Source organism: Silurus aristotelis, assembly GCF_946808225.1.
Source record: "Silurus aristotelis genome assembly, chromosome: 1".
Taxonomy (NCBI): Eukaryota; Metazoa; Chordata; class Actinopteri; order Siluriformes; family Siluridae; genus Silurus; species Silurus aristotelis.
Window position 1 is genome coordinate 37,485,315 of NC_139574.1, and position 25,959 is coordinate 37,511,273.

Genomic DNA, 25,959 nt, shown 5'->3' on the forward strand with positions numbered 1-25,959 from the left:
CTGGGGTATGTGAAGAAATAATTTCTCTGTGCTGTAAGGTACATGTGACAAGTAAAAAGCACCTTTAACCTGTGACCTAGTTCTTATTCTTGACTTTTTCCATTAACGGTCAATAATCTAGAGGTCGTTTGAAATATTGCAACGTTCACATTCATGTTGCATAAAATCACAAGTGATCATAAAACCACAATGGCTGCTCCATAACCACCACAAAGACCATCAACATATCTATTTCTCCTCTTTTTTATTTACTAGGAAGGACCTTTGGCTGGTCCTGAACACTTGGCTGATGCAAGCAATAACAGAGCAAACACCGTTCCGAGACGTCTGTGTAGCAGCAGTTTTCAGGCTACTTGGATTCTTCAGCTTTTTACTCGTGGTCTCTGTCCTTCTCAAACAGGGCGACTTGGTCAACTAGGACTTAAGGAGAACATGCTAACGTCACTCGAAAACCTGGCAAAAAGCATTAATCAGTTTGGAATGCAAAACTTCTCAAAAGGTATTTCTAAAGCATCAAATAAAGATGTTTTTATCTATCTTTATCTTTATTCTCTGATTTTTAGTTTTGTGCTTCAGCAGATCCTAATTTTGTATTGGATGTTGTGTGTAGGTATGCCATGGGAAGTGCAGCTCTCAGTCATCTATGCCACTCATGATCTGGCACCCAGCAACCCTGAAGCAGCTCTGAAGACTTTGGAATCATGGAGGAAAAACAGCACACAGCCGTTCCCCCAGCCGTCATCAAATGCATTACGCAAATCAGCTTCCTTTGTCATCAGACCAAGTCACAAAACTCTAAGAAACTACTGTAGTGATTATTATAGTGAGCACTGCATCCCCCAGGTCTGTATCCTCAGTCACCAGCTGTTCACACTGTGAATCATGAGGTTCATCATGCTCCAATCATCAGGTTTAGCAGTCACATGACCGTCATGAGTCTCATCAGCAAAAACGACGAGACGCTTTCAGACAGGAAATGCAGTGGATAATGGACTGGTGCTGACTCAACAATCTTTGTGTTCAGCTGTGGAGAACCTCATCTGGTTTTACAAAGCCACCAGCATTGTGAATGACCACATACACCCTTTATACATTATTGATTATATCAGTGGCAGGACGTGCATTTGGTACCTGAGCCTTCAGTGGGTACTTACCCAACTTAATCCACCTCTTAATACCACCACTATCACGTCGCAATTATAGAAACCATCAATACAATAAAAAAATGCAATATAACAACGTGTGGCATTACAGAGATAGAGGCATTTCACATATAGAGGGTGAAAACCATTTTTCTAAAGCAAGAAACCCAGTTAAGACTCCAAACATCTACACTACAACTGCAACTGTGCACCTACATCATCTGGAAAAGTTCAGAACCAATATTTGTGTAATAACATGACAAAAACATAATCATAATGTGCACCGCTCCTCAGAGGCTGTAATCCAGTGGTACCGCTCATATTCACTGGTCTGAAAGTGGTGAACAAACCCTTTCATGGGCTAAGACAAGCTAGCTAGCTTCGGGGTTTAGCCGACCTCCTTATGATGACTAGCTTTTCTTTGATATGTATTTTTAAGAATGTCCGAAACTAAATAAATTTCTCTTCCTCCATAGCCATAAAAAAGTCTAACTCAGATGTGTTCATGTGTACACAGAGCTACACACGTGTTTTGTTAGTTAAACTTGGCTGTAACAGTTTCTTTCTGACCAACCAATCAGAGGATGGAAAATGCTGACGCTATTCTTGGCCTCATTTCTATTAGAGACTGAGATAAAAGGCCAGCAGTACAGACTTTGAAGGCCCTGGGCAGATAAGATTGACATTGCAGCACATAGAGGCTGAAATCTGATTGGAGTAACGCTACGAAATGAAGAGAATAGACTTTTGGGAAATAATTAATACAATTTCATGAAACAAATATTAAAATTTAAGTTGTAAATGTAGGTCAGTGCTTGTGATAGTGTTTAGGCTAGCAGAGGAGGCTTTACTGGCCCTGACCGCCCACCAGTGGATTATATACACAATATATTTGCACTTCCACATGGATCATACTGTGATGATGTTTGCACACATGTAGTCTTTAGATAGATAGATAGATAGATAGATAGATAGATAGATAGATAGATAGATAGATAGATAGATAGATAGATAGATAGATAGATAGATAGATTCATTTAAATCCTAACTAAAAATAAAAAGTTTAGTTAGAATGCAGCCTTAAAAACCTCTATGTATTATGTAACAGAGATATCTACTGAAGTTAGCATGCTAAGCTAGCCCCGGTCCGTCCTCAGAGAGCATGGAGTCCCGCTGACCTTCACTCACTTTATACACAGTTTACAGCCGTTTTTATCTTATTTATGACTGTAATATCGCTCTTCTCTCAGGAACAACAGAAAAGTTGTGAAGACATAATATTTTATCCTCCCTTTCCCTCTGTTATGTGTGCATGCGCATAGTGAGTGTGCGCATGTAAGAGAGAGAGAGAGAGAGAGAGAGAGAGAGGTTGGAGGGCGGAGCATCTCGGTGTGACATCACAGTAGGGCAACGTCTATGTAAATCAGAACGCGGCTCTGTTTCTCTCATTTCCGAGGTGTGTGCTTGTGAGTAAAGACACGTAAACATGGAGCTCTTCAGAAGGTTTAGAGAAATTTTTCAAACCAGAAGAAAGAGGAAAACTAAGCAGATCCCTGAAAAGAATAAGAAGCTGGAACACATGAAGAAAGTAGTAAAAGACTTGGATGCATTTTCTAATCCAAAGATAGAGAAGATAACAGAAGAGAAAGAAGAGAAAGCCATTCTGCTACAGACGGTGCAAAAGCTGGAGGCTACTTTGGCTTCTGAGCGAAAGCCCACCATGAAGCTCCAGTCTTCCCTGAAAATCCATAGGGAACCGGACAAAACTGTAGAATGTGAGAGAGAGAACAAAAACGAGACGAGAGAACAAAAACAACTGAAGGAACATGTTGCTCAGCTTGAGGTCACTTTGGAACAGACGACCAAGGAGCTCCAGCCGTCCCTGAAAATTCATGAAGAACTGGAGAAAGCTGTAGAATGGGAGAGAGAGAGAGGGGTGAGAGAACAAAAGCAACTGCTGGAACGTGTTGCTCAGCTCGAGGCCAATTTGGAATTTGAGAGAAATAAATGGGAGGAGAAAAGCAAGAAGGATCAACTAGACATGAGGGAGAGAACCAACTTACACCTCATCAGAGAGGTCCAGGATACTCTGAATCTCTGTAAAGAAGAGAGGAAGACTGCAAAACATGAGAAAGATACTTTTATGAGACACCAAGTGCGACTGGAGGAACGTGTTGCTCAGCTGCAGGCAACTTTGGATTTTGAAAAAAATAAATGGCAATTAAAAATAAAGAAGGCCAAACAAGACATGCAGGAGAGGACCATCCTACATCTTCAAACTGTCAGAGACCTTCAAGATTCCCTGAATCAGTGTGAGGAAGAGAAGAATTGTGCAGAGCATGAGCGAAATAATATGATGAGGGAACGAGAACAACAGGAGGAACATGTTGCTCAGCTGAATGCCACTTTGGAATTTGAGAGAAATAAGTTCAAGGAGAAAAGTAAGAAGTCCAAACTGGACATGGAGAAGAATAACAATTTACAGCTCCAGACCATTAGAGAGCTCCAGGATTCTCTAAATCTCTGTGAGGAGGAGAAGAATAGTGCAGAGCATGAGCGAGATAATTTGATTAGAGAACGAGAACATCTGGAGGACCATGTTGCTCAGCTGAAGGCAACTTTAAATTTTGAGAGAAATAAATGGAATGAGGAAAAAAAGAAGGTTGAACTAGGTATGGTTTGGAGTTCTAATATGTTCCTCTCTTACATTCGAGAGCTCCAGGATACCGTGAATCACTGTAAGATACAGAAGAAAAGCAATTAGAGAAACATGTAGCTCAGCTAAAAGCACTTTGGGATCTGATTATAAGAAACAACAGCAAGATGAGACGAATCTGGACATCAAAGACAGGAACAGAAAGCTGAACCTCTACAAGCCCAAAGAGTCGCAGGAAATTGTTGAGGAATTGAAGATTCTTAGGTGAGGAAAGAAAAATGATGATGGAAACCTGAGAGTGACTGCATGCTGTACTGTTAACTGAGCTGCAGCTTTCCAGTGTCCCAGGTGAGATACTTTTTCACCTTGGCTGCTATTTCAGGTAATTTAGGAATCCACCTCTCTTGGTTCAGGCCTGGGTTTTTTTCTGGGTTTCTCTCAGCTGCACTCCTTCCAGTGCGTGTATGTGTATGTTGGATTTTTTGTCCAATCAGATTTCAGATTCTCCTCACAGGGCAGCTCGCTGGCCCTGAATAGCGTCAGCATTTTTCCGTCCTCTGATTGGTTGGTCAGAGGGAAACTGTTACAGCCAAGTTCGACTGGCCAAACACATCTGTAGCTCTGCACACATTAATAGATCCGAGTTAGACTTTTTTATGCCTAAGGAGGAAGAGAAATTTATTGGTCTCTGATATACTTAAAAATACATTTTCCAATAAAGCTAGACATCGTGAGGAGGTCGGCCAACCCTGAAGCTAGCTAGCCTGTCTCATCCCAGGAAAGGGTTTGTTCTCCACTTCCAGACCAGTAAATACAAGCGGTACCACTGGATTACAGCCTCTGAGGAGCGGTGCACATTATGAGTCTGCATCTCTGGTGAGTAGGTTGTATTTTATTTACATTTTTATGTTTTTGTCATGTAATTACACAAATATTGGTTCTGAACTGCTCCAGATGATGTAGGTGCACAGTTGCAGTGTAGATGTTTGGAGTCTTAACTGGGTTTCTTGATTTAGTAAAATGATTTTCACCCTCATATGTGAAATGTACGGTGGCCGAGCAGTGCAAAACACATTAACAAATCCGAAAACAAATTAAAGCTGTAAATTAAAAGAAGAAAATTATTGAACCAACTTAAAAAATTAAAAAGTTAATTTGCTGCAAAGCTTTTTTGAGTTTACTGAACTTCAGGTCTGTATTTCTCCCTACTCGTTTCTTAAAGTTCACTCAACCCCCTTTTTAACTTTTAAACAAACTCATGATTACCCAAAGGAACTAAAATTCCCTTTTGATACAGCAGCTGTTTATTGTAGTTGGATCAGACTCTTGCACCACAAAAGTTCACTCTTTAAAGACCAAGTTGCTGCGATAAGACAGAAAACAAACAAAAGCTTTTTTCCATTTTGCTACTGTTTAATGGTTGTACTGGTTTAAAGTTTAAGAGCATTGTTGTTTTTAGATCTCATTGTTTTAAGTGGGAAATTGGGATTCTTGAAATCTTTTTAAACTGACTGTTTTCTTGTTAGCATGTACTGCTTCCTCTTTCCTTGTTTTTTTACTATGATTGGGAATTGAAGACAGTTTTTGAACAGTTGAATGTAAAGTTTAACACGGCCTATTGTGAATTATTCATGTACACTTGTTCTTGCAATGAATATATCTGATTTCAAAGAGAGTTATTTGTACTATTTTGGCTCGAGGATGTGGGTCTGTGCATACAGAAGTTTGCGCCTGTTTCTGTGAGCTGTGTATATGTGAAGGTTTTTCTTGTCTAGTGTTTTTATATCTTTGCAAGAGAATTCTTCATGTCTGTGTTTTTGGATGCAGTGTATCTTTTTAAAAAATAAATGCTGAGAGTTTGAATTTTGCAGTTGTGTTGATTTCATAAAAAAATCTGGTTAGATATCCAGAACTACTTGTCAAGTAGTCCAGTAAACTCACAGTTATGTTGAGGAAAAATTACTATTTTATGTGAATTAGACTAGATCTATTGTTGTGAAAACATGAAAAATGATGTTTTACCAATAGGTTTTTCAGTTGCTTTAATTAAAGATTTGAAATACTCATTAATTGATTCAGAACAGTGGCTCAATAATTTCAACAAATGAATAAAAGTTGAGTGAACTTAACACCTAATGTATGCTAAACTTAACTGAGTCAATGCAACAAGATGTCTTGACTAAGTCAAGTTGTGTCAACAAATCATTTTTTACAGTGTAGGACCACATGCAGCTAAAAGCAACCTTTCTGATTCCGTAGCATCTCTGGATGGTGTTTCTGTTTCAGCGTGTACAGCAGTTAAAGACCTTGGTGTGATTATCGACTGTAGACTTTCCTTTAAGGCTCACGTGAATAATATCACCAGGATCGCCTTCTTTCACCTTAGAAATATTGCTAAAATTAAAAATATGATGTCGTTACAGGATGCAGAAAAACTAGTTCATGCTTTTGTTACTTCTAGATTAGACTACTGTAACACTTTACTTTAACCGTGTATTTTTAAGGTGTGGCCTTAACCTCCACCTGGAAAAGCGACTGATCCGAAGCTGCTGCTTTTCAGCTGATACACACTGTGTGGTCAAAAGTATTTGGACACCCGTCTTTTCGAATCAGATGTGGTTCATTCACTATTTATGCTGAGAACCTGCATGAAGGTGGTACTAAATTTATTAAATGTACCATTTACATGTTAGAACTCAACTTGCTCTGACCTTAAATCAGGCTCTAAACTGTAGCAGTTCCTCCTCCACCCACACGGGGGAGACTCCTCCATGGAAGTTACGCTGTGTTACAGGAAGTGACGTTGGGTTTCTGTAGGTTCTGTAGGTGGACGATTTTATTGCATCTCATGTAAAAATTGCAGTAGCAGTTCTACAGAATTCACGTCTCAATGAGAGAAAAAGCTCAGCTTTAGTAACTCATCCTGCTATTTTAATAAAAAGATTTAAATAAAAAGAGAATCTCAGCATCTCCAACTAGAAATACAATGAGGATTCTGTTCAGGTTTATACAGCAGGTGATGGAACTCGTCATCAGTTTGCATGTTAATGAGCTGGATAAAGCATTTATTCATTAGTTATTTATCCAGTTATCATCTGTAACCTGTTATTTCAACAAAACCAGATTTTCTCCTGCAAACCAAGTTCAAGAAAATGCTACAAGGTATTGACTCCCATGTCGTGTTTGCTGGACTTTAGAATGTAATACTTTATTGCACTGAGGTGCTTTAGTACCTAAAGGTCTACATTTAATCATATTTATGATTTTATAATGAATAATTTGTATTATTATTATTATTATTATCATTATATGCAGATTTAAACATTTATGAAACCCAAAGAGATAAAATTAATAAATTCCCAATAATTGGTTTTGCTTAAACAATAAAACTGGACTGGACTGATCTTTCTGATCAAAACAAGGAACATAAATAAATCCCCCCAAAAATATAATAATAATAATAATAATAATAATAATAATAATAATAATAATAATAATAATAATAATAATAATAATAATGACTGCAGTTGGTTGTTAGATGTCAGTCTCACACTGCCCTCTAGTGGCCCTGTCAGGACTTTCTTTTTACTTAATTCTGTATAAATATTATTAATGGTGTTTTGTTGTCTAGTTATATGTGATGTTGATCTTTTACAAAGCAAGATATTTTTCTTAATAATATTAAATTGTCTAAAACTGTCTAAAAACTGTTAATTAAATCAGCTGATCAAAATTAATGTAATAAATAATGTAGAAATAACGAGTACAGATTTAATAACATTTAAACAATTTATTTTGTCAAAAACTTTTTTTTAAATCCAGTCTTTATGGTGAGAACCTGCATGAAGTTACTATTAAATGTATTAAAAGTATCATCTACATGCAAGAACTCAATCAAACATGTTAAAATCCAATGAAAACTTGATTAAACCTCAAATCAGACTCTGAACTGTACGAATGCTATTTGTTCTGTTATTAAACTAGAAACAGTGAATGTTGAGATGTTTGGGAATTGATTATTGTCTGTATATATGCAGGTCAGGGTTTTTTTCATGCTGGAACAATGTTCATTACAATGAGACGATGATGTAAGATGACGAGCCAAACCACGGAGACGAAGCTGACTGAGGTGAACCCCTCAAACTAACCCAGGAACAGAGAAGGAACTTTCTGACCAGCTGCTGGTTTTGCACAAACAGAACAAACGTTTCTTTTTCTTGAGTGAGACTGCTGAAAGAAATATTTTTAAGGAGACAGAATGTTTAATTTTACAGATTTTTCTAGAACTGTGGAATCGAGTCATTTACCAGTGAATCTCTCGATTCAAACTCAATTAAACCAAAACCAGTGAACCGACTTTTTTGAGTTATTGTTACACTGTTAATAACATTATTATCAGATTTATTATTATTATTATTATTATTATTATTATTATTATTATTATTATTATTACTAATACATTATTAGATATTACGTTCATTATAATGAAGTTTTATAGGAAAAATTATAACTAAATGAACAAGTCCCTATGTTATGTTATAATTATCTCATTCATACAACTGAGCAGTTGAGGGCCCATGATAGCAGCTCCAACAGTCATTTAGTTGAATCTTCTGAGGAGAAGTGGGTTCCACACACCAGCCATCAACCAGAAAAGAGGTCCAAGCAGTCTCCAAACTCAGCACCTCTTTCAGCTCTACCAGTAAGAGTGAGGGACAGAAAATCCCAGTCTTCACTGGTTGTATCCCCCAACACACCTGAAGAGAGGTTGAATAAGGATTTTACACCCCAGCCAGTCTGTAGACCATCTGTCATAGCACTTGTTGATGAGAAGATGTTGGGAACGGGCTACAAAGTGTTCGTTGACGACTTCTACACAAGTGCAGCACTGTTTAGAGATCTCCTAAAAAATTTTTAAAAAAAGTTTCTCGAGGCCTCATCACTGGCTGAGAGAAGAGGATGTGCTGTTTGTAGAATGGAAGGATAAAAGGAAGGTCCAAATGTGCTCCATCATTCACAGAGGCACTGAAGGAAGCATTGTGCTACTTTTATTTTCATTACTTTCTTCTTCTACTGCTTTTCTATGTTCAAATACCAGTATTATGCTTATTGTGTGAATTTTATTTTTCCCAGTACATTTGGTTATCAGGCTGCTTTTCCTCAAACAGACGGAGGGAGAAAAGGACTACACACAGTCTCAGAATAATGTTTATAGGAATCTCGTTTTTATTGTATTTTCTTCAAAGTTGAAATATAAACTCATTAAACATGTGACTTTTAACCCGTCACTATTCTGGATTGCTTAAGGACCGAATTCATGTATTTATATATAAAAAAAAAAATAATGTTTTATGACGTACACATTTTTTTCTAAGGAACTTCAGCATCTTTGGATGATGTAAAGCCCAAAGTGTGTTCTTTCAAAACAGATGTAAATTGTGTATGTAGAACACTGTTGTCAGGAACTTTTACCATTGAAAGTCAGGAAGGTCATTTTCAGCTGTGAGGCCCAAAAGTGGGGCTGAAACCGAACAGGGTTCAGGAAACCGGGTTTATTTTCATATAAGTAACAGTATTTAGTTCAGTAAACTTAAGTTAATTTAAAGGAGAATTCAGTGCTGTTTAGTTCAGTAAAGTCTTCATTTAATCCAAAACTATTCGTTTCATTAAGTTCAATTATCCTCAAATTAATATTTTTACATTCAATAGAAACAAATCATCCAGTTTTCATTGATGTTTATTTAGTGAATAATGCATTTAATAAACAATTGGTTTCACTCAGAATGATGTTTTATTTTTTAATAAGTAGTAAAAATGTGTTTTTTTTTATAAAACTCATCTGAGGCATATAGATAAAAATGCACCAGTTGGTTAAAAGTAAACATTTAAAAGTAAAACATTTATTCCAGCTAATAAATCCTATAAAACATGCAGCATTAAACATGAACTTCCAGCAGATGAACATCTTATAATACTGTCTGGAAGTGAGAAATGTACAGGTTGTTTTTACTCCATACACATGAACTTACTTTGATCAGAAACACAATCATACTCCAAATCAATTAATCAATAAAGTCAATAAAAGAATCCCAAACTGCTGTGTGTCTTGTCCTCGCTATTAATGACGTCATTAGAGCTCCACTACTTCTGATTACCTGCTGTGACAGTGAGCTCTAATACACATCACACTGCCACCTACTGGTCATTTATGATTCTGCAACATTCATAAAGTCACTCCGGTCAACTTCCGGTTCTCAACTCAGACCCAGTTTACTGTCAAATACCGCGTACTAACTGCTTTCTCTATGTAATAAGTGTAGTTTAAACACTAATCAATCAAATACAATTATCAACAGAATGTGAATAAAAGACAGTTTGGACTTTAAAAACCTCTATGTATTATGTAACAGAGATATCTACTGAAGTTAGCATGCTAAGCTAGCCCAGGTCCGTCCTCAGAGATCATGGAGTCCCGCTGACCTTCACTCGCTTTATACACAGTTTATACACAGTTTTATCTTATTTATGACTGTAATATCGCTCTTCTCTCAGGAACAACAGAAAAGCTGTGAAAACGCCATGATATTTTATCCCCGCTTTCCCTCTGTAATGTGCGCATGTGCACATTAAGTGTGGTGTGTGTGTGTGTGTGTGAGAGAGAGAGAGAGAGAGAGAGAGAGAGAGAGAGAGAGAGAGAGAGAGAGAGAGAGACAGGGGTGATGTCACAGAAAGAGGGCGGAGCATCTCTCTGTGACATCACAGTAGGGCAACCTGTATGTAAGTCAGAATGCGTCTCTGTTTATCATTTCCAAGGTTTGTGCATTTGAGTAAAGACACGTAAACATGGAACTCTTCAGAAGGTTTAGAGAAATTTTTCAAACCAGAAGAAAGAAGAAATCTGAGCAGATTGCTGAAATGAAGGAGAAGCTGGAACACATGGAGAAAGTAGAGAAAGACTTGGATGCATTTTCTCTTCTAATGATAGAGAAGATAACAGAAGAGAAAGAAGAGAAAGCCATTTTGCTTCAGACGGTGCAAAAGCTGGAGGCTACTTTGGCTTCTGAGCAAAAGCAGCAGGAACAGGACATAACTGAGAGAAGCCAAAGCTGGGCGAGAAAACAAAAACAACTGGAGGAACGTGTTGCTCAGCTTGAGGTCACTTTGAAACAGACGACCAAGGAGCTCCAGTCTTCCCTGAAAATCCACGTGGAACTGGAGCAAACTGTAAAATGTGAGAGAAAGAGCTGGGCGAGAGAACAAAAACAACTTGAGGAACATGTTGCTCAGCTTGAGGTCACTTTGAAACAGACGACCAAGGAGCTCCAGTCTTCCCTGAAAATCTACGTGGAACTGGAGCAAACTGTAAAATGTGAGAGAAAGAGCTGGGCGAGAGAACAAAAACAACTTGAGGAACATGTTGCTCAGCTTGAGGCCCCTTTGCATCAGACCACCATGGAGCTCCAGTCTTCCCTAAAAATCCATGAGGAACTGGAGAAAACTGTAGAATATGAGAGAGAGAGAGCTGGACGAGAAAGAAAAAGAAAGTGGAGGAACATGTTGCTCAGCTTGAGGTAAATTTCAAACAGACCTCCATGGAGCTCCAGGATACTAAAAAAAAAAAATCCCTGTGAGAAAGTAAAAAATAATGCAGAGCAGGAGAGAGATCATTTGATCAGAGAGAAAGAGCGACTGGAGGAACATGATGCTCAGTTTGAGCCCACGTTGGATTTTGAAAAAAAACAAGAGGACGAAAGAGAGAAAACTAAACTTGACATAGAGGAGAGGAACAACTTACAGCTTCAGACCAACAGGGGGCTCCAGGATACCCAGAATCTCTGTGAGGAAGAAAAGAAGACTTCAGAGAATAAAACAGATCATTATATGAGAGTCCGAGAGCGATGGGAGGAAATTGTTGCTCAGCTGAGACAAGAAAACATTCAAAAGAAAACGAGAAATAGAAAAAAAAGAAGACAAGAGAAACAGAGAGTCTGAACACTTTTACTACAGCGAGACACAATAAACACTATTAAATAAATAAAAATTTTGAATTTCTATCATGTCTAATGTCTCTTCATCACAGAGAGCATTCAATGATGGCATTTTTTTTTCTTGAAATCCACTTTAGTAAAGTCAGTGATGTTTGATGTCCTTAAAGAAAAGAAATTTGACAGAAATTGAAGTTGAGGTATTTTCTTGCAGCTTTAGTGCTTTGTTCATTTTGAGCTCTGAAAGCAATATAGCTAATCAGTGTGCTCTGTTTTAGTGACTGGTGATGAGGAGAAAAAGGAGAAAGACACAAACAGAGCTGAGCACGTGTGTGTGTGTGTGTGTGTGTGTGTGTGTGCGCGTGTGTGTGTATTGGTTCCCCACTGCAAAGTGCATGTGAAATGCAGTGATGTAAAATGTTTGAGTAAATGTACTTTGTTACTGTACTTGAGTAACTATAAGTGACTTCCTGTCTGTTGAACTGTTCTGTATTGGTCCTGTTTACTTCAATAGTAAGGAATGTAGACCTGAGATCCTGATTATTGGTCTTTTATTACCCATAAGGCAGTGGTTTTTAACCTTTTTTGAGGCATGACTCATTGTTTACATGAAGAAAACACAGTGCATGTAGGGGTACGGCCTCAGGAGCCCTGCAGTAAGTGTGCTGTGTGCATGTGATTGATGAATGTGCAGGTAGAAATTCAACTGAAACTGCATTCAATCTGGTTGATTATCAAGCAAGTTATTTTTTAACTACATTTAAGTTCCCTGTTATAGGATAACTTGCAATTTTGTTAGTTCCAACTTTATTTCCATTAATTCCTGTTAATACCTACATTTTCCTGATAATTCCAATGGAAAGATTCCAGTCTTGAACATTCCTGCAACCACATTCCTCGGAAATACATGAGCTGTTCCTTGGTCTTGGGCAAAGGGATATTTTGCCTGCCTTTTTTTTTCTTTTAAGTTTTACATTGTTCTGATATCAGATGCCCCAAGAAATTGCAGTTTAGACACAGAAGCTTTGTGTATGTGAGGATCCTCTATAATTATTTGGAGAAAGAGTCTGGTGTCATTATGCCATGGCTTGGGAAGTCGGGATGTTGTTAATAAATGTGAACTGATTTAATGTCATACAGTGTGTCTGTGTTCTACAATACAGTGGGGTCTAAGGTTCGCTTCCCAGCGTGTTGTTTCCTTTCATTTTTTTATCCAGGGCCCAAAATCTTTCCACTGATCTCTCACACATTTAGAAAGTGATCTATGCAGAGCTAAACATCTCACTATGAATGATGAACAACCTCATGCATAATTTTCTTTTTCCCCCTCTTCTATTTGTTTCAATTTTTATCTAAGCATACAATACAATACAATACAATACAATACAATACAATACAATACAATACAATACAAAAGAATACAATACAATACAGGCGTGAACCTACCTGTCATGAGGAATGTATTGGAGAGTGTATTTGTAAAATATCTGCTAGGTGGCAGTAGTGGCACACTCACTGGTAAGCTGTAGAACAGGGGTCACCTACGGTGGCCGAGAAGTGCAAAACAGATTAACAAATCCGAAAACAAAATAACAAATCCGAAAACACAAGTCAGACAAACCGGAAAATGTAGGTATAGTTTGTGGATGTAAACTTACCGATCATTGGACAAGATACCTGTCAGTCAAGATATACAGGTGAATGACAGGTGTCTTGTCCAATGATTGATAAGTTTCCATTCACAAACGATACCTACCTTTTCCGGTTTGTCTGACTTGTCGCTGTGTTTTCGGATTTGTTAATGTGTTTCGTGCAACGATTCAGACAAACCGGAAAAGGTAGGTATAGTTTTGTTTCCTTTGCAGACTTTCCTGAAGCCCCTAAATTAATAATGGTCATAGTGAAATTGGTAACATTGCATTAATGTTATAATATCTGATAGCCATTGGAGGGCACTCTCGTGCTGCATGTGGGTGTGTTTGCAGTGTGCAGAGTAAACGAGTAAAAAACGCTGCGCAGTCATATCTCCGGTTCTTTCTGCGCATGCTCCGAACTTAATGGTACAATATATGTTTTATAGCATAATGATGCAAACAACAGTATTTACATACATCACATTACTGTGCTGGAAAAAAATACAAATTAAATAAAAAAGAAGAAGCGTAGAAGAAGAAAAGCGGGACAAATACCGAGGTAATGCGATGTAATGAATGGTGATCATATAAATAAACTCAGTTTAGTAAAAGTTTGTGAACAAACTTTATATTGGTCCAGTTTTTAAAGTCTATTATAAAAGTTATAAATAGTGTAATAATGTCTGGGTTTCCAGAGATCCGAGATTTTGTAACATCTCATTTTTTTGACTCACATGGTTTGACTTGTTTGCCGCGAGTTACGTGTTTGTATCTCTCTCGGCGTCTTTCAAACAAACTTTGCTATCTATCCATCCGTTTTTCCTCTTTTATTAATCCTTAATTGTTTTTGTCTTCCTGACTTGTGCCTGTAGTTAGTTAACTCGACTATAACTAGTGTTGTTTATATTTATTTTCTCTCACTCACATCTCTGTATAATAAATCTGTTCGTGACGATAAGCACTATGCCGGTTGTTTGTCTGCATTCGAGCACAGGTGAGGACTCGTTCGAGTTGCAAACGGTGGCGTTGGAGATGGAGGCATTGGAGAAACAGATTCGCGAGCTGCATGTAAAGCATGCCCGGCTGCGAGAGCGGAAAGCGGCGCTGGAAACATCCCGGGCGGACGCGCAGTCATCCCAGGTAAACTCCCGGGTTGAACCTAACGCTCCCAGCACATCAACTCCGCGTGCTTCTATGCCCAGGCCCAGCGCACCTACAACTCTGGCACCGGTGCAACATGGACCCTGGATGCGGCCGCGGCGGAAGAGACAAGCCAAGCCCGATCGAGGACGTCTCCACCTCCACCACCGGCCTTCGAGATCTCGACCGAGAACCGCTTCGTCCCCCTCCGCGAGACGGAACGCGACACTGTTATTCTCGGAGATTCCATCGTCCGGCTTGTCCGCGCTACCCGAGCTAAAGGTAAGGTGCACACTCGCTGTTTTCCTGGTGCTCGTGTTCTGGATGTCGCTGCGCAGGTACCCGCGATCCTGAACGAGAACTTCGGAGCGGTTGTTCTCCATGCCGGATCAAACGACACCAGGCTGCGGCAAACGGAGATCTTAAAGAGGGACTTCAGGATCCTGGTGGAGACGGTACGCAGCACATCACCCACAACGAGGATCATTGTGTCAGGACCTCTTCCCACTTACCAGCGAGGGGCTGAGAAGTTTAGTAGACTTTTAGCTCTAAATGAATGGTTACAGTCATGGTGTCGAGAACATAAACTTCTCTTTGTTAATAACTGGAACTGTTTCTGGGAGCGTCCTAGGTTCTTCCGCCCTGATGGCCTGCACCCCAGCAGAGTTGGAGCAGCAGTGCTATCAGATAACATCTCTAGGATACTTCACACCATCTGACTGGTAAGACATCAAGAAATCTTCAACTATAAGAACACGCATACTACAGACCAAATAGTTACAAGTTCACACACAGCCCAGTTTATAGAAACCGTATCTATTCCTCGGGTAGTAAAACTAAGAATTACATGCACAAGATCCAGAAATAATCTTATTGCAGTTAAAACTGAAAAATGGCAGATAAACAAACACAAAGTTCTAAAGTTCGGTCTTTTAAACATTAGATCACTTGCACCCAAAGCACTGATTGTAAATGAGATGATCACAGATAATAATCTCGATGCACTCTGTCTCACTGAGACCTGGATTAAACCAGGTGATTATATGGGTCTAAACGAGTCTACACCGTCAGGATATGTCTATAAGCATGAGCCCCGTCAGACTGGTCGTGGGGGGGGGTGTAGGAACCATTTATAGTGCTTCTCTTAATGTTAGTCAGAGATTAGGATTCAGCTTTAAATCATTTGAAGTGCTCGTTCTTAAAATTGCACTTTCAGACATGCATAGAAAACTCGCTCTGGTCACCGTGTACAGACCCCCAGGGCCCTACGCTGATTTTCTTCATGAGTTTGCTTGTTTTCTCTCAGACCTCTTGATCAGTTTTGATAAAGTGCTGCTTGTAGGAGATTTTAATATTCATGTAGATGATGCAAATGATGCCCTAGGATTATCATTTGTCGATTTACTAAACTCTTTTGGAGTTAAACAAAACGTCACCAGACCAACCCACCGTTTTAACCACACACTTGACTTAATAATATCCTACGGAGCAGACGTCACTGATATAGATATTTTACCCCAGAGTGATGACATCACAGACCATTATCTCCTACTGTACACACTACCGGTAGAGCAGATTAACCGTGTTTCACCACGGTATCGACTTGGTAGGACTATTATTCCAACCACTAAGGACAGATTCATAAATAACCTGCCTGATTTATCTCAGTTTCACATTAAACCCATAACTGCTAAACATCTTGATGAGATGGCGAACAACATAGACCTTATCCTCACTAGCACTTTAGACACTGTTGCCCCCATCCGGTTAAAAAAGGTTCGAGAACAAGCACCTGCACCTTGGTATAATAGTCATACGCATGCCCTAAAGAGAACACGTAATCTGGAGAGAAAATGGAGGAAAACTAAATTGGAAGTATTTAGAATTGCGTATAAAGACAGTATGCTTAGCTACAGACAGGCGCTAAAAGCTGCTAGAGCTAAACACCTGAGCAAACTCATAGAAAATAACAAAAACAATCCCAGGTTCCTTTTCAGTACAGTCGCTAAATTAACAACAAATCAGGGATCTGAAAAATGTGTTCCATCACAGTTTAATAGTGAAGACTTTATGAATTTCTTCACTGAAAAAATAGATAACATTAGAAAAACAATTGTGGCAGTTCAACCTCTGACAGCATCTCCCGACACAATCGTACTTACAACCCCACAACTACACTGTTTTACATGTATAGGACAGGAAGAGCTGTATGATGCTATTATGAAAGCTAAATCAACAACATGTCAGTTAGATCCAATTCCCACTAAACTACTGAAGGAAGTGTTATATACAGCTGGTGAGCCTCTTCTTAATATTATTAACTCCTCACTATCGTTAGGTCATGTCCCTAAATCCCTCAAGTTAGCAGTTATTAAGCCCCTCATTAAAAAACCTAATCTGGATCCAAACACGCTATCGAATTACAGACCAATTTCAAATCTCCCATTTATGTCTAAGATTTTAGAAAAGATTGTCGCTGCCCAGTTATGTAACCACTTGCAGGAGAACAATATCTTTGAAGAGTTTCAGTCAGGTTTTAGGCCCCATCATAGCACAGAAACTGCTCTAGTTAAAATCACTAACGACCTGTTTTTAGCTTCAGACCAAGGCTACATCTCCCTATTAGTTTTACTAGATCTTAGTGCTGCGTTCGACACTATAGATCATGATCTTCTCCTCGATCGCTTACAGAATTACATCGGTATTCAGGGACAGGCATTAAGCTGGTTTAAATCCTACCTGTCCAATCGTTACCATTTCGTAGATTTAAATGGAGAGCTATCCAGGATAATGCTAGTAAATTATGGCGTGCCACAAGGGTCAGTTCTAGGACCCCTGCTTTTTACAATATACATGCTTCCATTAGGAAATATTATTAGAAGGCATGGAATTAGGAGCGCTTTTATCCCTGTTTGAGAATTTGAAAGCAGTGCGTGGAGGATATTCCCACCAGAACTACAAACACACAGTACATTAACCACATTAAGGGTACGTAATTTCTCTGCTATGGCGAACATCCAGTTCATTCAGTGTGTGAAGTGTGACATGTTTAGTCAGTCTCTCTCCGTTGTTAGCGATAATTTAATCTGTAAGAAGTGTAAGCTAGTTTGCTCTTTGACGGAGAAGATCTTAGCATTAGAGGAGCGCATCCAGAGTCTAGAGAGAAGTAGTGAGTGCGAGAGCAGTCCAGGTTCTGCAGGGGAAAGTCTGGATGCCCTAGGTGAAGTTAATATTCCCCCGACTCCGGCATTAGAGCCCTTGCAGCGGGGCGAATGGGTGACGACTCGGCAGCATATTCGCAAAGCTAACGCTAAGGCTCGCCCACGGGAGCACCATTCCTCTCCGCTTCACGTGTCCAACAGGTTTGCTCTCCTCAGTGAAGCACCCGCTGAGAAACCTAAAAGAGCTCTGGTTTTAGGAGACTCCATTCTGAGGCACGTGAAATTAGCTAGACCTTTAGGGGCACCAGCAGCACAGGTCATGTGTATACCGGGAGCCAGGGCGCCGGACATAGCAGGTCAGCTTAGATTCTTAGGAAAGCATAGGTTCTCTAAGATAGTTTTTCACACAGGAGCTAATGATATACGCCTTCGACAGTCAGAGGTTACTAAGAGTAATATTATAGAGGTGTGTAAATTAGCGAAGGCAATGTCCGATGCTGTAATATGCTCTGGCCCCATCCCAATACGACGTGGCGATGTAGCCTACAGCAGGTTATGGTCGCTGAACTGCTGGATGTCCGAGTGGTGCTCCAAAAATAATGTGGGCTTCATTAATAATTGGAGCATTTTTGAGGGCAAGGCTGGCCTGTTAGGGCGGGACGGTGTCCATCCCACTCGGGAAGGTGCTGCTCTCATTTCTTGTAGTATAGGTCATAGTCTCAGAACAGCACTAGTTAACAAGTGACTGTCTAGAGCCAAGGCCAGGGAGCAGACAGACAGGCTAAACCGACCGTCTGCTAGCTGCACAGAGTCGTTACTCAGGATCCACCAAATTGAGACTGTGTCTGTCCCCCGAGCGAAACCAACATATAGGAATTCTCAGAAAGTCTGTTTTAGTAACCTGATTAACATAAAATTAAATAGGACTGAACGCACAGCCAGCACCTCTGATCTAAAGATAGGATTGCTGAATATTAGATCTCTCACGTCTAAAACGCTTAATGTAAACGAAATTATTACCGACCAGGAGTTTAAAATAATGTGTTTGACAGAAACATGGATTAAACCAAATGAATATTTAGCATTAAATGAAGCGAGTCCTCCTGGGTATAGTTACATACACCAACCCCGTCTAAATGGCAGAGGAGGCGGAGTCACAGCTATTTATAATAATAATCTAAGCGTCACACAAAAGACTAAACACAAATGTAAAACATTTGAAGTTCTTTACACCAGCATAAAATATTCAGTGTCTGAAAGCAGGTCCAGTCAGACAATTCCACTCATTATTATTCATAGACCCCCAGGGCCCTACTCTGATTTTCTCATAGAATTTGCAGATTTCATCACAAATTTAGTTACTTCTCTAGACAAAGCATTAATTGTTGGTGATTTTAACATTCATTTTGATCATCAGGAAGACTCCTTAAGAGCAGCTGTTGTGTCTATTCTAGATTCAGTTGGAATTAATCAGAATGTTATAGGACCCACTCATAGTGGTGGACACACTCTCGATTTGTTGTTAACATTTGGATTAAAAATAAAAAACGTAGTCATAATTCCACAGTCTGAAGCTATTTCAGACCATTATCTCATCTCTTTTAAAATTTGCCTCAGTCATTGCATTACTACTTCACCACGTTATCGTGTTAAGCGTACTTTCACGTCAGCTACAACAGCGCGTTTTATTAACAATCTTCCAGAAATTACGATATTAGATAGATCTCCGTCTGACCCTGCAGAGCTCGACTGGGCCACTAAACACCTAGAATCAACATTACGTTATACCCTAGATGATGTAGCTCCCCTTAAGACCAAAATGATCAGGGAGAAAAAATTAGCACAGTGGTATAATGATCATACATGCACCTTAAAACAGACCACTCGAAAATTAGAACGTAAATGGCGTCAAACAAAATTAACAGTATTTCAAATAGCATGGAAGGGGAGCCTCCTAATTTATAGAAAATCTCTCAGTGCTGCTAGATCAGCATATTTCTCCACCCTCATAGAAAATAACAAGCATAATCCTAGATTTTTATTCAGCACGGTAGCAAAATTAACAGGGAATAAAAGCACTGCACTCACATGCACACCATCATTAGGTACTAATGATTTCATGAACTTTTTTAATAATAAAATTGAAAACATCAGGCAAAAAATCCAGACGGTTAATATAAAGCCAAATTATTTTACAAGTAACCCTGTAGACAGCAGTGTAATTATAACAGACAATCAATTACAAAGTTTTACTCCTATTCACGAGAATGACTTAATTTCATTAATTTCCTCATCAAAATCATCAACCTGCATTCTCGATCCCTTGCCTACAAGTTTCTTTAAACAGATCATTCCAGAGGTAATTGAACCTGTTTTAAAAATAATAAACTCTTCCATTAGCACTGGTTTTGTACCAAAATCCTTCAAACTGGCAGTTATCCACCCCCTAATTAAGAAACCTGACCTTAACCCATGTCAGCTGTCCAACTACAGACCAATATCAAATCTCCCCTTCATAGCCAAAATTTTGGAAAAGGTTGTAGCACAGCAGTTATGCTCACACCTACTTATGAATAATATTTTTGAAATGTATCAGTCAGGATTTCGGCCTCATCATAGCACAGAGACGGCGCTAGTTAAGGTGGTAAATGACCTGTTATTGGCCTCTGGTCAGGGTTTTGTCTCCTTACTTGTTTTGCTCGACCTTAGTGCAGCTTTTGACACCATTGATCACACTATACTACTTGCTAGACTTGAGAACGTTGTTGGAATAAAGGGAACGGCTCTCTCTTGGCTCAGGTCTTATTTGACTGATCGCTATCAGTTTGTTGATGTTAATGGTGAGTTCTCCACACTCTCTGAGGTAAAGTTTGGTGTTCCTCAAGGATCTGTCTTAGGCCCTCTGCTTTTCTCTTTATATATGCTGCCTCTTGGAGAAATTATTCATAAACATGGTATTAGATTCCATTGCTATGCTGATGATACACAGCTATATATTTCAGCAAAGCCAGATGAGAGAGATCAGCTTAACAATGTTAAAAAAATGTGTAAAGGACATTAGACAGTGGATGCTCGATAACTTTCTTCTGCTAAACTCAGATAAGACGGAAGTACTTTTACTAGGACCACATGCAGCTAGAAGCAAACTTTCCGATTACCTAACATCTCTGGATGGTGTTTCTGTTTCAGCGTGTACGGCTGTCAAAGACCTTGGTGTGATTATTGACTCGAGTCTTTCCTTTGAGGCTCACGTGAATAATATTACCAGGATCGCCTTCTTTCACCTTAGAAATATTGCTAAAATTAGAAATATGATGTCGTTACAGGATGCAGAAAAACTAGTTCATGCTTTTGTTACTTCTAGATTAGACTACTGTAACGCTTTACTGTCTGGGTGTGCGAGTAGGTGCATAAATAAGCTTCAGTTAGTTCAGAATGCAGCAGCAAGAGTCCTCACTAGATCTAGGAAATATGACCACATCACCCCTGTATTAATCAGTCTACACTCGCTCCCAATCAAATCTCGCATTGATTATAAAATTTTACTACTGACATATAAAGCACTTAATGGTCTCGCACCACCGTATCTGAGTGAACTTCTGTACCAGTATGATCCTCCACGCCTACTTAGATCAAAAGGTGCAGGCTATCTGTTGGTTCCTCCAATAATGAAGATTACAGCAGGGGGCAGATCTTTCTCTTATAAAGCCCCGCAGTTATGGAACAGCCTTCCTATCAGTGTTCGGGACTCAGACACAGTCTCAGTGTTCAAGTCGAGGTTGAAAACATATTTATTCAGTCAAGCCTTTAATCAGTAGATTTTTTTCTCAGGTAAAGGCTCAGATCTGGAGGGAACATTGATATAGAGTGTTTGGTGAACTGGGATATTTGTACGCTGTCGTCCCCTCACATTCACGTGTTCACTCAGGTTTGTTGATGGTGGTTTGGTGGGCCGTCTCTTATCCCAGAGATCCCTCATGTCTGTGTTGCCTTCTGGTTCTCCCTTTTAGTTATGCTGCTATAGCGAGTCTTGCCGGAGTCCAAACTGCACAGTGACTTTAACTCTCATGCAACAATAGGTACACTTAATAATCCATATCCTTCTCTTCCTGTCACCCTCTTCTCTCTCTCTCTCTCTCTCTCTCTCTCTCTCTCTCTCTCTCTCTCTCTCTCTCTTTCTCTCTCTCTCGGTCGAGTTAAACATGCTCCTGAGGCTCCAGTGACCACTGTTCCTGCCCCTCTCCCCCCCGTGTATCTTCCCACTTCATCCAGGCCTGCCTGGATTGGACTGTAGTTGATGTCAACAGTCTCCTACACTGACTCAGAAATACACTTCGCTTTTGATCATCATCACTGCACCCCGCAACATTGTATACCCGCCACAAATGGACATTCGGTGTAACCCAGATGAGGATGGGTTCCCTCTTGAGTCTGGTTCCTCTCAAGGTTTCTTCGTTATGCCATCTCGGGGAGTTTTTCCTTGCCACAGTCGCCAGTCGCCACCGGCTTGCTCATCAGGGACAAACTTACTCATAAAGAACATATTCATTTTTAATCACCGCATTATCTGTGTAAAGCTGCTTTGAGACAATGTTCATTGTTAAAAGCGCTATACAAATAAAAATGAATTGGAATTGAATTGAATTGAATTAGCTTCCATTGTTATGCTGATGATACCCAGCTATATATTTCATCCAAACCAGGCGATACAGCTCAATTAGCTCGCATAACTGAGTGTGTTGAAGAAATAAGAGATTGGATGACCGATAACTTTCTGCTATTAAATTCTGATAAAACGGAGATTTTGCTCATCGGCCCAAAAAATAGTACACAGAAGCTCCAGCATCTCAGCCTGCATTTAGACGGTTGTTCTGTAACTACTAGTTCAACGGTAAAAGACCTGGGAGTTATTTTAGACAGCAACTTATCTTTTAAAAATCACATCAATCAAGTTACAAAAACAGCCTTCTTTCACCTTAGAAATATTTCTAAGCTAAGAAATATGTTATCTATATCTGATGCAGAGAAGCTCGTCCATGCGTTTATGACCTCTAGAATAGACTACTGTAATGCATTACTAGGTGGATGTCCTGCATCATTAATAAACAATTTTCAGTTAGTTCAGAATGCCGCAGCAAGAGTTCTTACTAGGTCAAGAAAATACGATCATATAACCCCAATCTTATCGTCCCTACATTGGCTTCCTATTAAGTTTCGAATAGACTACAAACTACTGCTACTTACTTATAAAGCACTAAATGGTTTGGCTCCCATGTATCTATCCAGTCTTTTAACACGCTACAATCCGTCACGCTCCCTGAGATCTCAAAACTCTGGGCTTCTAGTAGTTCCTAGAATAGCAAAGTCCACTAAAGGTGGTAGAGCATTTTCACATTTAGCTCCTAAACTCTGGAATAGTCTTCCTGACAGTGTTCGGGGTTCAGATACACTCTCCCAGTTTAAGTGTAGATTAAAAACATATCTTTTTAGCAAAGCCTACACATAACACACATCACACACATCACATCACAACCTTGTGCTCCAGAATATATGATTACATGCACATTATCAACTTGTGCTGTTAATATCATGAACAGCAGCTACGCTAATTCCTCTCCACTGCTTCTCTTTCTCTCCCCATCCCGAGGCATCCTGAGGTCTGGCCAGCTCCAGTCACGTCCCACCTCGTGAAGAATATGGACCTATGGATGATCATGGAGAAGTAGATGCCGAGTGTTTAAAGGCCCTGGCATGGAGAAGCTGATGCTGGATCTATGATGATCACAAATTGTTCTGTATTGTTGAAAGATTTATGACCAAACTCTTGATGTCACCCATATGAGGATGGGTTCCCCTTTGAGTCTGGTTCCTCTCAAGGTTTCTTCCTCATATCATCTAAGGGAGTTTTTCCTTGCCACTGTCGCCACGGCTTGCTCATCAGGGACAAACGCACACCATTCACCTTCACTGTTGTTTTTTGTAAAGCTGCTTTGAGACAATGTCTGTTGTGAAAAGCGCTATACAAATAAACTTGACTTGACTTGACATGACATGATTAACAATATTTGACTCTATAGTTGTGTAGAATTTGGGTATTTGTGGTATTTGTAATTCGAACTGGTTAATTTGGTAATGTTTGTTTATAATTTGGTTTATTTAAAAAAGCAACATTTGATGTAAAATTCCCTTTAAAAGTGTAGTACAGTGTAATTCATCGTGATACCGCTAGAAGGAGCTAAAGTTTAGTAGAACATTACTGCCATCTACTGGACATCGAACACTTTTTAAAATGAAGTGGAAGATTAAACAGTACTGTATGATAAAGAAGTGTTTAAATAAAGACATTTATGTGCAGGAAGACCAGATGTAATTATTCTTACTGTTTGTGTTTCATTTATAATGTGACCCAGACAGCACCTATATTTTATATTTTCACTGGAAACAATTTAAAATAAGGTTATGAATGTTAGAACACAATGATTATTGCTGAATGGGCTGTGAGGGAAGTGGCACCAAGTAAAATCTTGCCCAGGGCAGAAAATTGACCAGGGCCGGCCCTGTGCAGGATGGAGGGAGTGTGTTGAACTGTTAGAGCCGGCGTAGAGGATGGAGGGAGGGTGGGATTTTAATGGACAAGAAATATGAGTCAGTTCATGTCACACAGATTTATTAGTTTTTTTTTGTTGTTTTTTTTATCTCAATTCAGTATCATTACAAAATAGGTTTAAATTTGTAGAGATTTTATTTGGCCAAACATATCGGACAAACGAAATCAGCAACATATATTGGTTATCCTGTATCAGTCGACCTCTACGTGTGAGTTTAAATGAAATGCTTAGTTGTCTGTATGAGATAATTGTAGTCTCTCTGCCTCTTTCAGTAATGATGAACTCGCACCGTATGACATCCGCTGTATGTAGATAAACATAGGTTGTGTTTAATTGACAGCCCTGATGAAGTCTGATGACCTGAAGAGGGTGGAGCTGAGACTTCAGGCAGCAGACGGACTTCTGAGGAGGAACATCAGCACCACACGAGAGGTTAGAGGTCACCCAACCTGTAATTCATCCTGGAGGAATTAAGTGTGATTAGAGAGATAGCGATTTAAATGAAATAATGCAGCTGTGTGTGTGTGTGTGTGTGTGTGTGTGTGTGTGTGTGTGTGTGTGTGTGTGTGTGTGTATCAGGTGAGTGTACAGTTCAGTGAAGTGCTGATACACCTTCAGGACAGACTTCTGTCTTCAAAAGTCACACTCCTCACTGTCTCACACACACACACACACACACACACACACACACACACACAAAAAAAAAAAAAAAAAAAAAATTGGGCTGAAGTGTAGACTACAGTCTAACCTGTTTACAGCAGCGACGCATTGTAGGATTGGAGGATGAACCACTGTAAACACGAAGAAGACGCACTGTGGGCGTGTCTCTGTTTATTCAGGTCTGTGCGGCAGTAATGGCGAGTCGAGGCGAGAGCAAGACGAGTTTCTCAAAGGGGAAATATGCTCATTATTTCACTTTAGTTGAGTATAAAGACAAAAACTTTTTAGTGTAATGTAAGCTGTGTCTTTCTGGTTCGAAGGTCGTATCTATTGCGATAGCAACACCTCCAGAAACTCCATGCCTGAGGAGCTAGAAGCTAGAAGCTAACCCGGTGTTCTGTTCTACATTGTTGATAGTTTTCACACTTTAGCTGTGAAAGGAACATGTTTAAGAGCTCAACACAACAGCTTTTATGATGCAGAAGCCACTTTAGTTTTTGTTTGTGAATATATTATTCAGCTTGTTTTGTTATTTATTTCAGAAATCCTTGTGATATATTTAGTTTGTGCAGGTCCGACTTTAATAAAATAGTGTTTAAACATGACTATGTGTTTAAGTCAATTTTGTGTTTGTAGACCATAACACATAAAAGGGCATTAATGGGGACATTAAAGAAGGTTCTTTAAAAAAGTAACTAAAAAAGTTAGTTTTAACAGTAACGCATTACTTTTTGGTGTAAATAATCAACAAAGTAATTGAGTTATGTTTTAAATAAATTAACTAGTAACTGTAACTAGTCACTATTTCTTAGTAACCAGCACAACACTGGGCACGAGTTTGTCCGTCTTTTATTCTCCAGGCGTTCAACTGTAGTCCACGACACGTATATTTTCTGGAATTAGACTTTGAGAAAACTCAGGTAAAATTTACTACATGACCAACCACATGAACCACAATAGACTTGTGCATATT

General features: G+C 39.3%; 1 protein-coding gene and 1 long non-coding RNA gene across 4 annotated transcripts in view; one reads left to right on the plus strand and one right to left on the minus strand.

Annotated features, from left to right (window-relative positions):
• LOC310724284 (uncharacterized protein) overlaps window positions 1-25,959 on the plus strand; it is a 699,798-nt gene that overhangs the window by 301,933 nt on the left and 371,906 nt on the right. Inside the window, exon 7 of one of the 3 annotated variants that reach the window (XR_014533028.1) lies at window positions 14,412-15,279. Coding sequence is in view for 1 of the 3 variants with exons in the window: in XM_083538095.1 (XP_083394221.1) it covers window positions 14,412-14,911 (500 nt within the window). In the remaining 2 variants the exon portion in view is untranslated. Of the gene's footprint in view, window positions 1-14,411; window positions 16,040-25,959 lie in introns of those variants that run through there. The other 2 variants (XR_014533029.1, XM_083538095.1) reach the window with 2 other exon arrangements.
• The window catches only part of LOC310725561, a 174,882-nt gene that overhangs the window by 140,537 nt on the left and 8,386 nt on the right, over window positions 1-25,959 (minus strand). The gene's annotated exons all lie outside the window — the stretch shown is intronic.